The sequence below is a fragment of the Alosa alosa genome, chromosome 5 (genome assembly GCF_017589495.1).
Source record: "Alosa alosa isolate M-15738 ecotype Scorff River chromosome 5, AALO_Geno_1.1, whole genome shotgun sequence".
In the NCBI taxonomy this organism is placed as follows: domain Eukaryota; kingdom Metazoa; phylum Chordata; class Actinopteri; order Clupeiformes; family Clupeidae; genus Alosa; species Alosa alosa.
In genome coordinates, this window is record NC_063193.1 from 35,881,823 (window position 1) to 35,897,518 (window position 15,696).

Below are 15,696 nucleotides of genomic sequence, written 5' to 3' on the forward strand. Positions count from 1 at the left end.
GCCTTGGTCCACTCGTTGTTAAAGGCTGCATTTTGCCTTGGAAAGGTCCGCGCTCCATTAGCGCCTTAGTTATGAAAACTTAAACCATCAGCGACACATTGAAAATATGCTAACTGAAACAACTCGTGAACAAGTAATAACTTTCCAAGACACAGTCAAACTATTAGGCCTAGGTGAATTTACAATCGCACTCAGTGGAATATTTTTAGTTTCACAGCAAAACGGCAACTAGGAGAACGCGAATTTGCGAGTGAACACTTGAACTCACCTCATCAAGTCTTTCATTTCACCCACCGTTGGCGGAAGAAAAAATAACATAGACAGGCCACTATGCTTTGCCTGTCATTCTCACTTGTCACTTTCTCTCTGTATCTCATCCTCGCATGAATTAGCGGCAGATTCACATGCTCAAGGAGCTTTCCGGAGAAGTTGTATGTCTGCTCGTTTTGCGTAGTAAAAAAGCGTAGCGGCGTATTTTGATCTGAAAATGCGTGGTTGCTACGCAAAATGAGTACAGGTTGGCAGGTCTGAGATGTGGGGGGTTGTGGGGCAAAACTGGCAGCATCCAGGACCAAGTGGCCACGAGGACCAGTGTTCAATGCCATCCCGCGGTCATTTCCCAAACCCCATCTATCTCTCCCACTTACTTCCTGCCAATCTCTCTGGATTACAGCGTCAACTAACTGGATTAATATAAATGCAGGGCTCTCAAGTTTTGAGGACAGGCAAGAGTGACATTCCCCGTCGACAATTCCCCCCCAGTCCGGGGGTTAAAGGGGTGGCTGGTCAGACGGGTTGCGAGAATGGGGGTGTTTCATTAATAATACTACAACTTTTTGTTGCTGTTTAATAATATGCCTTCAGATGTTCCAGAGGTCGTTTAGATCCCCGCTCCGCGGCCCTCGAACCCGCCACCTCAACACACCGGCATGGGAGTCGAGCGCTCTAACCACTGAGCTAAAAGCCCAAGTTTCCAACTCAGCGGTGAGAAGCGTTCTTAAGGTTAGGGGTGTGAGGATTTACACGCGCAACTAGCATCACCAGCTAGCATACACCAGCCCCAGGTCGGTCAACAGTTGATCCAATATTAGTTGTGCAGAAATATAGCCCATCTTATACACACCAATTTAATTGAAATAGAAATTGTAAAGATTTGTATTTTTTGTAATTATTCCATATTTAGTATAGTTATATCAGAACCTGAAGTAGCCTACAATCCAAATGCAAGCATGAAACTTCAGAGTATTACCTTTCATTTGAGGCCAAGATTATGCTTATAAGGGGTTCATACAGTAGGCATTTGATTGCCAGTAGCCTACTGTATGCATTTTGGATAACCCCTCCTATGGGGAGTTTTCATAGGGCATTTTACCAAATGCATGACCATATCTTGGCAAATAATGGTCTAAAGTACTCATGTTGTCATTCTATATTGATCTACTTTTGCACACAGCATGACAAGACCTAATGCAAGGACTCAAGTCATATCAAGTCAAGACCTAGAGGGCTGAAATGTGGTCAGTTCAAAGATGCTTGTTATCCAGTAGAAAAAGAAAATAATAATCTAGCCTTTGTAACTTTGTGTCAGTAGGCTACATCACACAGTTATTCTAATTGTTTTCCAACAGTGTCTCAGCTTTCCAAAAGAGAGCAGGCATTTGATTATTGGCTACAGTATGTAGGAGCAATGCCCTCCTAAGTCAAAATGGGGCAAAAGTATAATTTGATATATATAAAACGAAACACGTTCAACAATTCCAGGATACCCGTTTTTTAATTGGTTGTTGCGTTAAATCTTACCCAGATACAATAGTGCTATTTTCTGATTGGGTATTGTGTATTGTCGTTATTTTTGATTGGCTGATAAGTGACAGGCTCAACTCCAGGGGAGACCCGCTTGATTCCTGCCGGGTGAGAGTGGCGCGCCCAGAGACATTTTGGGTGCTGAGGCAGCATATTAAATATATAAATAGTTTTTCTGCGTGAGAAATACAATGTGTGGCGGGAGAGCGTGACAAAAGACTGAAATGAGTGACTGTCACGCTCAATGCGTGACACCTGAGAGCCCTCTAAATGTAAACGTAAATGTAAATCCTCACGGTCAGACCTGCATGGTGTAAGAGACACACACTCCAGCCCCTGTGTGTGTGACAACAATCTCCATAAAGCGCTGCTGTTCACTGGACATTTGACTAGGACCATTATTACTGAGTTACACATTTGTGAATCTAGGAAAATCTTTCGGCTCAAATTTGAATTGTTTCTGACCCATGGATTATGTGTATGTGTGTCACGTCATCCTGCATGTGCTTTGTGATTGCCTGTTAAAGGTAATCTTTGTAACATGTCTGAGTGTGGTTTGTGCTAAGATCCTCATTACTCAGTTCACAGAGCACTCTTCAGGGTGAGTACTATTGCTCCTTGTAGTGCTATTGCTGTCCTTAGTTGGGCAAAGGGGGATTCTGGATTCTGTGAAGTAGTGGTGCTGTCATTCTAACAGAATAGACAGATCGGGCATAGTCAGAGTGTAAGCCGGCTCAGTCTTCACGGCTCGACAGTTACAACTCTACCGGGTTTCTCTGAAGCTCTGAGTGTTAACTATTTGGGTGTTAACTGTTTGGGTGTTAATATTCCAAGAGGGGGACTATCGAGCCCTGTGGTCAGCAATTTGGGCCCTGAAAAGAAATATATGTGTTTGCAGACTCTGCACACTGTTTAGGACTACTTCAGGAATCTCCATAGAGTCCTGCTGTTCACTGGGTACTTGACTAGTATCACTATCACTGAGAATCATTCCATGTTGTTTAATGTCTTTTAAACTATTTCTTTTTAACTATTGCCATTTATGCTTTTATGTACTAGTGCCTTGTGGGCTTTTTTTAATCTTTACTTTTTAAACTGTTCTTTGACTATTGCCCTTCTGTGCTTTTATCAGCTATTCCTGTTTGCTTGTGCTTATGTAAAGCACATTGAATGAGCTCTGTGTATGAAATGCGCTATATAAATATATAAATAAACTTGACCTCTGTGTATGAAATGCGCTATATAAATATATTTAATAAACTTGACCTCTGTGTATGAAATGTGCTATATAAATATATAAATAAACTTGACCTCTGTGTATGAAATGCGCTATATAAATATATTTAATAAACTTGACCTCTGTGTATGAAATGTGCTATATAAATATATAAATAAACTTGACTTGAAGTCCATATCCACATGATAACAAACCCAATAAGAAAACAAAAATTAGCTGGTTAGCGCTTCGGACTTGTAATTGGAGGGTTGCCGGTTCGAACCCCGACCAGTAGGCATGGCTGAAGTGCTAGTGAAGTCACTGCTCCCCGAGCGCCGCTGTTGATGCAGGCAGCTCACTGCACCGGGATTAGTGTGTGCTTCACCTCACTGTGTGTTCACTGTGTGCTGAGTGTGTTTCACTAATTCACGGATTGGGATAAATGCAGAGACCAAATTTCCCTCACAGGATCAAAAGAGTATATATACTTACTTATACTTATATACTTAAAACTCGTTTTGTCATTATTATTATTATTATTATTATTATTATTGCTATTATCACTAATATTAAGGCATGACATCTCAACTCAAAAATATTTATATAAGACAACACCAAATATAACATTGAACAAACTAAAGGCAGTAGCAGTCAGATTGAGCATCCCAACCCAACTGAGTTATCGGACAACAGCAAACAAATAATACTGGACACAGTCAATAGTGGTCAGATTGACCCCAATGACTGGACCATTAGCATCCGTCGTTAAGCAGTAATGACCCAGAATGACAGCAGAATGAGCAGCCGTGGCCCACTGGTTAGCACTCTGGACTTGTAACCGGAGGGTTGCCGGTTCGAGCCCCGGCCAGTGGGCCTCGGCTGAAGTGCCCTTGAGCAAGGCACCTAACCCCTCACTGCTCCCCGAGCGCCGCCGTTGTAGCAGGCAGCTCACTGCGCCAGGATTAGTGTGTGCTTCACCTCACTGTGTGTACACTGTGTGCTGTTTGTGTTTCACTAATTCACCGATTGGGTTAAATGCAGAGACCAAATTTCCCTCACGGGATCAAAAAGTATATATACTTATACTTATTGTGTGAGGCCTGGGGTCTACACTCACAGCAGTGACCCGGTCATGGGGGTCTACGCTCACAGCAGTGACCCGCTCATGGGGGTCTATATGTTCTCACAGCAGTGACCCGCTCATGGGGGTCCGGGTCACGTGGCTCGGTGAGCGGCCTACTTACCGTGCACAAAGAGACGGCCATTCTCAGGTGAGACGGACAGTTTCAGATGGCCTGTGGACGCAAACAAGCACACAGCCAATTTAGCACTTACGGATCACGCCAGTGAACACACACACAAACACACACACACACGCACACAGAAATAAACCACTCACTGTTTCTCACATTTATACATATATAGTACACAATAAAAACACAAATATGCATGCACACACACACACACACACACATACATTCACACGCGAATGCATACTCTCTCTCAAGAGAATAGATGTAATGGACCACAATGACCGAAACACAGTTTAGTTTCACTTTAGACACTGGACTCGTTTCAGCTGTGACTCAGACCAGCCCACTGACTCCATGACAAGAAGAGCGTCCAGCCAAACATAGATGTGGTCCGTCTGAACAAAAAGAGAGAGAAACCTCTGGACTGCACTGGGGAACACCTGGAGAATGTAGGCTAAGCATTACTCTGTCAGCTAGCATCACGCAACACACACACACACACACACAAAGCCTGAGCCTACTGTTAATGTGTGACTTTTAAAGCCACTACAATGAATGACCCAAAAATGTGGCATCGGCAATGAGGGCAAACAGAACTCACCAAACGCTTGCAACACAAACAAGGAAGCCTGCGGTCTGTCCGGACGAGCAGGCAGAAGTTGGGGCACCGCCTGCCACTCCATGGGACTGTCCAGCTCAAGATAACGTAGCCAGACGGACCCAGCCTAGTCGGCACCAATAACGTGGCCAGACGGACCCAGCCTAGTCGGCACCAAATGGTGTGAACTCTGAACCGCTCCGCAGCTTTGCAGCCCAGTGCAGGTCAGATGAGGTCTGCTCGGGCTAATGGAGTCATTAGAAGAGGACGCGTCCATCCAAAGAGGTGAAAGTATAGACCACAACAGACCACAACAGACCACAAGAGCTCCTACGCGCCTTTTCCTTTTGAATAGATGACAGCGAGAGCCTCTAGTGCGTTCTGATTGGCCCAGAGGGGAGGAGGGGAGGGAGCCGTTTGAACGGGGTAGAAAGTGAGAGGGGGGGGGGGGACTCCACCTGCTGCTGCAACAGCAAACAATGAGCTCATTCTCCAGCAGCACGTTTTGATTGACAGCAGAGCGTCCAGAGGGGCCACACCTCCTAGCAATAACAGCCACAGTTCAAATGCAGAGCAGACGGACACCGAGCTGGCCCAATCAGAGCAGACAGACACCGAGCTGGCCCAATCAGAGCAGACGGACACCGAGCTGGCCCAATCACACACAGCCCTACAACTCCTCAACACATGCACTACACAACACACATGCACTACACAACACACATGCACTACACAACACACGCACTACACAACACACGCACTACACAACACAACACACACACTACACAACACAACACATGCACTCAGTGGTGGAATGTAACGAAGTACAAATACTTCGTTACTGTACTTAAGTAAATTTTCCACGTATTTGTACTTTACTTAAGTAAAATTTATAGTGCATACTTTTGACTTTTACTTCGTTACATTTTACAGCAATTATCTGTACTTTTTACTCCGCTACATTTCTACAACACCATCGTTCCTTTTTAACGATACATTTTATGATCAGTTTTTTTTTTTTTCTCTGACAAACACGTTTGTTTTACCGAGGGGTTGCTACCAAAGATTCTGGAGCCTTCACGGTTACAGGCTATGCCCATGCTTCTGTCACACGCCTGATCATTTGCGCACAAATGAATGGTAGACTATTAATGAACCGGTGGCGGAAAAAAAAAAAGCGTAACATTTTCCAGATTAGGAAATATTCCTTAATTGTGTGTGATTAAATAAAGATGCATAGCCTACAATTGGGGGGGTAGTAACGTGAGGCTCATTCAATGTCTATCGTCTGCGCAAGTGAAACTGAACTTAATCATAAAGACACCTTTCTCAGCAACTTTTCTGTTCAATCAGCATAATTGGCATTACGATCCACCCGACGTTTCCCTGGTCTACCCCGTTAAACTTCAGGCTCTCGTGTTTTGCTGAATGATATTACTCAGCAGATCACCCTAGTAGATAACCAGAATTACAGTCTCTAGAATTGTAGGTCAGAATGTAAACTGGGCCACAGATGGTAAGCACAATTGCATTAACTTAAAACTATCTAGTCGAGTATAACCTAAAACTAGCTTAATTAAAATGCCACAGGCCATACTGATTTTTCCTTTTAGAATATAGATATTAAGAGAATAAATCATTATGCAAATACTTTTACTTTTAATACTTAAAGTACATTTAAAAGCAGGTACTTTTTTTACTTTTTACTTAAGTAGGGTTGTCATTGTGGTACTTTTACTTTTACTAAAGTAAATATTTCTCTGTGTATTTGTACTTTTACTTAAGTACTGAGGTTCAGTACTTCCTCCACCACTGCATGCACTACACAACACATGCACTACACAACACATGCACTACACAACACACATGCACTACACAACACAACACACACACTACACAACACAACACATGCACTACACAACACACACACTACACAACACAACACACACACACACACACTACACAACACAACACACACACACTACACAAGACAACACATGCACTACACAACACAACACATGCACTACACAACACAACACATGCACTACACACAACACATGCACTACACAACACACGCACTACACAACACATGCACTACACAACACATCTGCTGTTCACTAACACAACAGTTAAAGTAGACCACAACATCCTCTTACCAACCCTACAAACCCCCGGGTCCTATACATAGTATATATTGCATATAGTACACATAGTATAGCCTCACTGCAAACTACTGCATATAGTACGCCCTCATATAAACGCCCTCTGTTTCATTTGTAGTAGTGTAAGAGAGAGAGACGTCTTCCACTTCCACACACACCCCCCCCCAGTCATCTTTTATTCCCTAAAACACACACACACACACACACACACACCTCCCTTCCTGGTCACTCATCGCTGACGGTTAATGGACTTTGGGCCTCTGTGAGTCACTCATTACCCCGAGGTGGAAGCACTGTGCCCCGAACAGGAAGTGAGGTGGCCCTGTCGTCCAGCTCATTTGCCTCGTTCCCTCTCCTTTAATGTTTACTCTGGTCAGGAAGCTGCGGGCACAATCACACGCCTCACACACAATGGGCCGAGGAGCCACCGCTGCCTTTCACACACTGCCCTCCCCCACGCTACGCTATGCTATTGTCCCCCATGCTACGCTACGCTACTGCCACCCACGCTACGCTACTGTCCCCCAAGCTACGCTACTGTCCCCCATGCTACGCTACGCTACTGTCCCCCATGCTACGCTACGCTATTATTCCCCATGCTACGCTATTATTCCCCATGCTACGCTCCGCTATTATGCCCCATGCTACAATAATGTCCCCCATGCTACGCTATGTTATTGTCCCCCATGCTACGCTATGCTACGCTATTGTGCCACTAATGGCTTACTGGAACCAGAGGCCTGGTCAGCGCTACATTAAGATCTTATCGGAGGGACAGGGAGGAAGCGCGAGGGGACTGGGCTTAATGAGTACATGCTGCAGTGCCAGGCCAACGCAGGATATGGGCATGCTGCCAGGCCAACGCGGGACGTGGGAGACCGCTGATGCCCAGGACTCTCCCTTTCTGGGCAGGCGCCAGGTCCGGCACAGAACCAAGCGCCTGGCCACACACTCATCAAGTGCCTGGCTACACACTCATTAAGCGCCTGACCACACACTCATCAAGCGCCTGGCTACACACTCATATCTTTAGGAAGTTTTTACATGCACAAAGAAAACAGATCATGTGTATTTTTCATCTGTTACGTTCCAAAAACAGTAAAAAAAAACAGGCATCACCGCTAGAGGAGCGTGTTCTACAGAGAGCTCTTCACAGACGCTAGAGGAGTGTGTTCTACAGAGAGAGCTCTTCACAGCCGCTGTGAAAATCCATTGCATGTTACTGCAGCTTAATTATTAATATGAGCGTTTACTTTTCTCAGGCGAGGCCCTCTCCTCAAATACATGCACTATACTGCCATCTGTTGGGCAACACACTGTATGGCAGGTGACCTCAGCAACACAGACCATAGGAAGCGATAGCCACAACCCACACTGGGCCATGGTGGCCCCCTTAGCAGACCATAGGAAGCGATAGCCACAACCCACACTGGGCCATGGTGGCCCTTCAGCAGTCACAAAGCAGAGGGCTAGACACAGGATGCCAAACAGGAGCGGATAATGCATCGGGCCTGGCCAACACAAGCTTGCCAACCGTTTTCACTGGCAACATTTTTCAACTTCCATGTGAGTTTTCCAGGACACATAATGACATTCTCCAGACCTGTTACGATCTGCAAGTACACAAAATGGCTACTTCACCTCACAATTAGAGTCAGAAATGTGCACAACAAAATATGATCCCATTTTGCCAGTGGCACTGCCACTCTGCCACCTGGGACCTGCTCTGAACACACACCCTTCTTATCGCTTTATCAGTGCACATACACACACACACACACACACCACACACACACACACACACACACACACACACACACACACACACACACACACACGCTGCTCTGATCACACAGCCTCCTTATCTCAGTGTGTGTCTCCTTCCTTTCTAAGACAAGTGAATATTTGAGGGGAAAATGTTGTCCTTGGTAGTTTTGTAAGACGTGTATATTAGGGGTGAGCAGAAACACTACTGACCTCTGCCCTTGAAGCCAGAGGGATGGACCTTCCTCTTCTTTTTTGGAGTGGGTTCTAGGTTCTCCTGCAGGGTCCCCGGTTCTGTGGCGCTCCTAAACAGAGCAGGTTCTCCGTTTCCCCTAACCGGAACAGGCTCCATATTCTGCCTAATGGAACTGGGTTCTAAGGTCTTCCTCTTGGGTGCATGTCCTTCAATTTCCCTCATAGAACATCGTTCCGTGCCCTTTCTTAGTCGTGGGTTCCTCCTCATGTGACACAGTTCTGGGTTCTTCTCCCGCTCTGGCCACTGTTCTGCGCCCCTCTGCACAGGCCCCGGTTCTGTGCTCCTGTTCCGGAGGGAGGTCTTGACCACGGCGAGCTTCACCTGGGCTGTGGAGCTTCTGTGTGTTAGAGCCTCTGTTAGGACCCCCTCTATTGGCCCAACAGTGCTACTACACACAGCAAACAACAACAACACATGTTCATGATATGATGAAAACACACACACACACAATCACACACACACACACACACACACACAGACACACACTCTTTTTACTAATCATATATAAATGAATATAAATAAAGGACTAAACATCACTGCGGTACTGTACAGTACTGAGTACTTTTCCAGGGGATTTGTTTTCATCCAAATCTCCACTAGCAACAAAATGAAGCCTTATTATGGTCTATCTATATCTAGTCATTTAGCCACTTTTCTCCATAAACGTAAGGGTTATGAACATAACCACGGTTCTCTGAAGGAGAACACAAGGCGTTAACCAATGGGAGTGTTAAGCACTTGTAGAGTGTTGCAGAAATCCACAATTGTATCAGTGGGTGTGATCCCTGGGTGTCAAACCTGTGACCCTGACCTTGTTGTTAGCAATGCGTCATCATCACCAGTGGACTACAGTATGTGTCATCATCACCAGTGGACACATGGTGCATTCATGGCTCTTGGGAATGACAAGGACCGCCCCCATGGCTACTTTGTTTTTCCCACAGCAAGTGTTCATGTGCTTTGGAGTCGGAATGTGTGACAAACACAGATGCCACAACAAAGGTTAAAACATACGCTCACTAATCCTAAATAAACAACTGTATTTTCTTAAAATATAGTGTAAGACGCTTGTGAAAGAAAGATATGCAGCTTTCAAGTGACAAAAACGAACTACAACATGACGACAAAAGTGATGACGAGCCCCTAACTGGGCAACTCTGTTAGCAAAATCTAGCCCCAGTTTCCGATCTCTGACTCACACATTACATGACGTGAATGATGCGGAATGATGATGTTTTCACTGGAAAAAAAGGTTTTTCCGAAGCCCACGAACGCTAATCTGACTCTCGCCAGATGAATTTGGTTCCGCTTAGCTCCGCTAGCTCCACTCACATCCATCTGGGACCTCTTCCGTTGAGAGTGATTTCTGCACCAGATTGTATGGTAGAGCCAATCAGGACGCAGGGCGGGAGTTTCATAGATGTGACATAGCGTAGAAGCGACTGTGAGACTGTTATTAGCGTCACGGGTTGGCTTCAATGTGAGTGGTTGAAGTAGCACGTCAATAGATGACGGACAAGTGGCTTATCCAATCATATGCAAGGATTTTTTGATTAGGCCCAGCCTTCTGAAGCACCACTCCAATGGATCGATCCCAGATGGATGAGTGGAGCTAGGCGGAACAAAATTCATCTGGCGAGAGTCAGGTTACATGAACGCTAGGTTAGTGGACTATGGTATGGATATGAACCCCTGATTTTGATACGATCTGATTCCTTGCCATATCTGGACCAAGACCACATCAGTGGGGCGGGACAGTCCGTCATATTTATCTACCTTCTCGTTGTTCTGTCATATTTATTTACCTTCTCATTGTTCCGATGTGACTGAGGGGTCTCACTGGGCCTCTTCTGTCGGTGCTATCGCCACGTTCCGTGTGTCCTCTCCTCTCCTTGCGCCCTCTCTTGGCTGATGGCCCCTGCAGAACAGGCTGACCCAGAACCCAGTATGGTTCTCTGTAGAGCGTTCTGGAGAAAGGAGAACTGTGATGATCAAATGTCACTGCATACCAAGAGAACCCAAATACCAAGAGAACCCACCGGAACCAACATGGCCCAAATAGCAAGAGAACCCACCGGAACCAACATGGCCCAAATACCAAGAGAACCCACCGGAACCAACATGGCCCAAATAGCAAGAGAACCCACCGGAACCAAAGACTCCACTATTGTGTGTCCACTGTAGTGTTTAATACTAAGCGCTACACTTTTTGAATTTCCCCTTGGGGATCAATAAAGTATCTATCTATCTATCTATCTATCTAACTAACATCTAAATATGTCACAAGCTTTCTGAGTGCCTATAAATGAAGAACATTCCAAAACTTCCATTCAATTTCAATTTGAACGGATGTTTTATTTTTCAGGAAATATCAGCAAATCTGCTGTTGGGTTATTGCTATTTGATTCATCTTACTTAATCAAAATAACACAACTGAAATGCACAATAAAAATAAAAATACATGGTTTATGAATATGCTTAACAATAGACGTATTCTGTAGCAAACTCCTCATATGTAGCAAGCTATTTAAGCACCTGTTTGTGACCTTCTCTAACATGTTCCTGACAGTGTTGATCTGTAGATTAGATCCAGTGTGGGATCATGTGGGGAAGATCCATATCAGATATCAATGACATACACGCTGCACAGTCCTCAGTGCTGTTGAAGCACTGTATAGGATCAATACATATTACTGTATGTATAGGATCAATGCATATTACTGTATAGGATCAATGCATATTATTGTATGTATAGAATCAATGCATATTACTGTATAGGATCAATGCATATTACTGTATGTATAGGATCAATGCATATTACTGTATGTATAGGATCAATGCATATTACTGTATAGGATCAATGCATATTACTGTATGTATAGGATCAATGCATATTACTGTATGTAACTACAGCTGTGCCCTTGTGCTGTCTACAAACGTGTCTGCACGAGCCACAATAGTGTGGCTGGAATGGGTAGATAGATAACCTTTCACTATTCATGGTACTGTCCATAAAGATGATTCATTCCTGATGGGGAAACTGCACAGGAATGATATTACAAAATACATCCAAAAGTGCATTAAATAACAGCCAAACATATTTTTTTACATTCTAATAAAATTACAACCAAGATAGATAGATAGATAGATAGATAGATAGATATATAGATGGATAGATAGATGGATAGATAGATAGATAGATAGATAGATATATAGATGGATAGATAGATAGATAGATAGATAGATAGATAGATGGATGGATGGATGGATGGATGGATGGATGGATGGATGGATGGATGGATGGATGGATGGATGGATGGATGGATGGATGGATGGATGGATGGATGGATGGATGGATGGATAGATAGATAGATAGATAGATAGATAGATAGATGGATGGATGGATGGATAGATAGATAGATAGATAGATAGATAGATAGATAGATAGATAGATAGATAGATAGATAGATGGATAGATAGATAGATAGATAGATAGATAGATAGATAGATAGATAGATGCTTTATTATCCCCTTGGGGAAATTTGTCTTGGACTTCTCAGAAGTTCTGACCCAATACAGACACACAGACATAGACATAAAAGGCTAATAACAGACAGTATAATTAAACTAGATGTACCGCAGAGCGGTACAAAATATGACCGCCGCCCAGTCCAGCACATTTTTTCCACAAAAATAAATCACGCTGAAAGGCCTATATGATTCTAACTGTCTCACTAAATTGCATTATCCACACTCAATTCTCACTGGTATCTGCTAGACAACAAGTACCAAAACATGATTAGTTCATAGATTTCACATGTAAAATTCATTTTATACAACCCCACCCCCATCTTGCCTGTTTATAATTCTGAGAAATTCTTGAATTGTGTGCATGTGTGTGTGTACACGTTTATGTTTATGTGTGTGTGTGGGTGTGTGTGTGTGTGTGTGTGTGCGTGCTTGTGTGTTTGCCTGCGTATGTGTGTTTGTGCATGTGCATGCAAGCGTACATATGTCTACTGTGTGAGTATGTGTCATACGTATAATTACTGTGAATGTATGTGTGTGCATGTGTATCTGTTTATGCACATGTGTGCACATGGAATGGGTTAACATGACCCCTGGAGGCAAACATACGGAAAAAATTGGTCATCCTAGGCCCTCAAGATATTCACAGAAAACTGTGTCTGCCCTACCCTCCTTTCGGGGGGTCCAGTACAGCGGGGGGGGCTACAGATCAAAACGAAAACCAATGGTTCCATGCTATCCATGTGGGGTTACATGCCCACCAAGTTTCGTGTACCCCGGTCTGTCAGTGTCCCGGGAATCCTTGTTGGTGTACGGTCACTAAATGTACACATAAATTATTTTATTGTAAGGCCCCCCATGAACAAAAGTTCACAAAACTTGGCATGCATTTGGAGGGTGTCTTCTACACCCTCCAGGTAACTGCCCTACACAGTACACAAAGCTTATTTTGTCCAAAAACTTACTCTTTGATTTTATATTAATTTTTTACTATTCAAAAAATGCTATAAATCTATTATGTGCCTTCACCTTTTGACCTACCCATGTCAAAACACATCTGCTGCACTCGGTTAACTGCCCTACATAGTACACAAAGCTTCTTTTTTTCAAAAACTCACTCTTTGATTTTATATTATTTTTTTACTATTCAAAAATGCTCTAAATCTATTATGTGCCTTCACCTTTTGACCTACCCATGTTAAAACACATCTGTTACACTCAGCTAACTGCCCTTCATAATACACAAAGCTTCTTTTTTTTTTTACTGTAAAAAAATGTATATAAAATCAAAGAGGGATTTTTCGGAAAAAATAAGGTTTGTGTACTATGTAGGGCAGTTAGATGAGTGCAGCAGATGTGTTTGAAGATGGGTCTAAAGAGCAGGGCAGATGGGTCAAAAGGGGATGGCACATAAGAGATGTATAAAAACAAATTACAGTAAAAATAATTATACAAAATCAAAGAGGGAGTTTTTGGAAAAAATAAGCTTTGTGTACTGTGTAGGGCAGTTACCTGAGTGCAATAGATGTGTTTTAACATGGGTAGGTCAAAAGGGCAATTCGCATAATAGATTTATAGCATTTTTATAAAGTAAAAAATGTATATAAAATCAAAGAGTGAGTTTCTGGAAAAAAAAAGTGTTGTGCACTATGAAGGGCAGTTAGCTGAGTGCAACAGATGTGTTTTGACAAGGGTAGGTCAAAAGGTCAAGCCGCATAATAGATTTAAAGCATTTATAGCATTTTTTTTACATTAAAAAATATTTATAAAATCAAAGAATGGGTTTTTGGGAAAAAGACGCTTTGTGTACTATATAGAGCAGTAATCCGAGTTCACCAGATGTGTTTTGACATGGGTAGGTCAAAAGGGCAAGCCGCATAATAGATTTGAAACATTTAACATTAAAAATTGTATAAAATCAAAGAGTGGGTTTTAGGGAAAAATAAGCTTTGTGTATTAGAAAGGGCAGTAAGGTGAGTTCAGGAGATGTGTTTTAGTATGGGTAAGTCAAAAGGTGAAGCCGCATAATAGATTGAAATCTTTTATCAGCATAAAAAAATTCATAAAATCAAAACATGGGTTTTTTGACAAAAGAAGCTTTGTGTAATATAGGCAGGCCTTGTTTAAACACATTAAAGTTGGTTTGACACAAACTCGACCCTCGTAGTCAGTGCTAAATAGATTTTTCGAATGTGTCGAATATCCAACGTCCAATATAAAACCAACTTTACCACGGTCCCGGGAATACTTGACGGAAATTTGGACATGCAAAAAAAAAAAAAAAGAAAAAAATCTGACTAAAGATTCGCTTCGCTGCGCGGCGGTCATATACCATTTAGCAGAGGTTAAAAACATTCTTTCTTTTATGTTACTTTCTATTTTTTCCAGTGTGAAAACCATCCCGGCAGGCCAGAGTTATAATGCGGATGCCGGAGCTGCGCTAGAGAAAGCCGCACAGCTGGAGCCTTTGGGGCCAGTCAGTCCAGCAGAATCCAAATTGGTTTAATTAACATATGAAAGTGTCATGGTAAACCTAGACGTGACGGTATTACTGATACAAATAACTATATGAAGGTTTGCATTGTTCAAGTATCTACAACCATTGAAAATCATTATTGTTGCTATTCTATACGCTATTAAAGCAATATCTAAAACGCCTCACTGCCATTTTTAATGTGATTGTCAGTGAACACGTCAGTGAACACGTCAGTAAGGTGGGAGCGATCTGACAGCCTAAAGCAGGGGGCGTAGAAACCTCCGGAACAAGGAGCAAGCTGACATTCAGAGGATTTAACTTTTACGACGTTAAACCTTGGTACTCATTAATTGTGATTAGACTGAGGGCTGTCAGGAGAGCCCTCATCCTCAACCTGCTGATTTATCCTCCTTTCCTATTCCCCATAGAGGAGGTAGGTAGGCTATGGTTAGGCTACGGCTTATTTTGTGTTGGCCTTTCTTAAACTGAAGAGCTATTTGACCCGGGATCTATGCGATATTTATGAGCACTTTTTCAACGACCGCCTGTCATTGACCTTGGGCTGCCTGACCGCTTCACTAGTCAGAAGGATCCCTCCTCCCGACAGACAAACAGCCCAGAGCGGATTATCACCTCCAGG

General features: G+C 43.2%; 1 protein-coding gene across 1 annotated transcript in view; it reads right to left on the minus strand.

The window, feature by feature from the left end:
• Positions 1-9,426, minus strand: part of LOC125295317 (regulator of G-protein signaling 3-like) — an 82,727-nt gene extending 73,301 nt beyond the window's left edge. The window contains 2 exon segments of the mRNA XM_048244584.1: positions 4,264-4,314; positions 9,010-9,426. Coding sequence (XP_048100541.1) covers positions 4,264-4,314; positions 9,010-9,259 — 301 coding nt within the window. The 5' untranslated portion in view covers positions 9,260-9,426.
• Between the last annotated feature and the right edge of the window lie 6,270 nt (positions 9,427-15,696).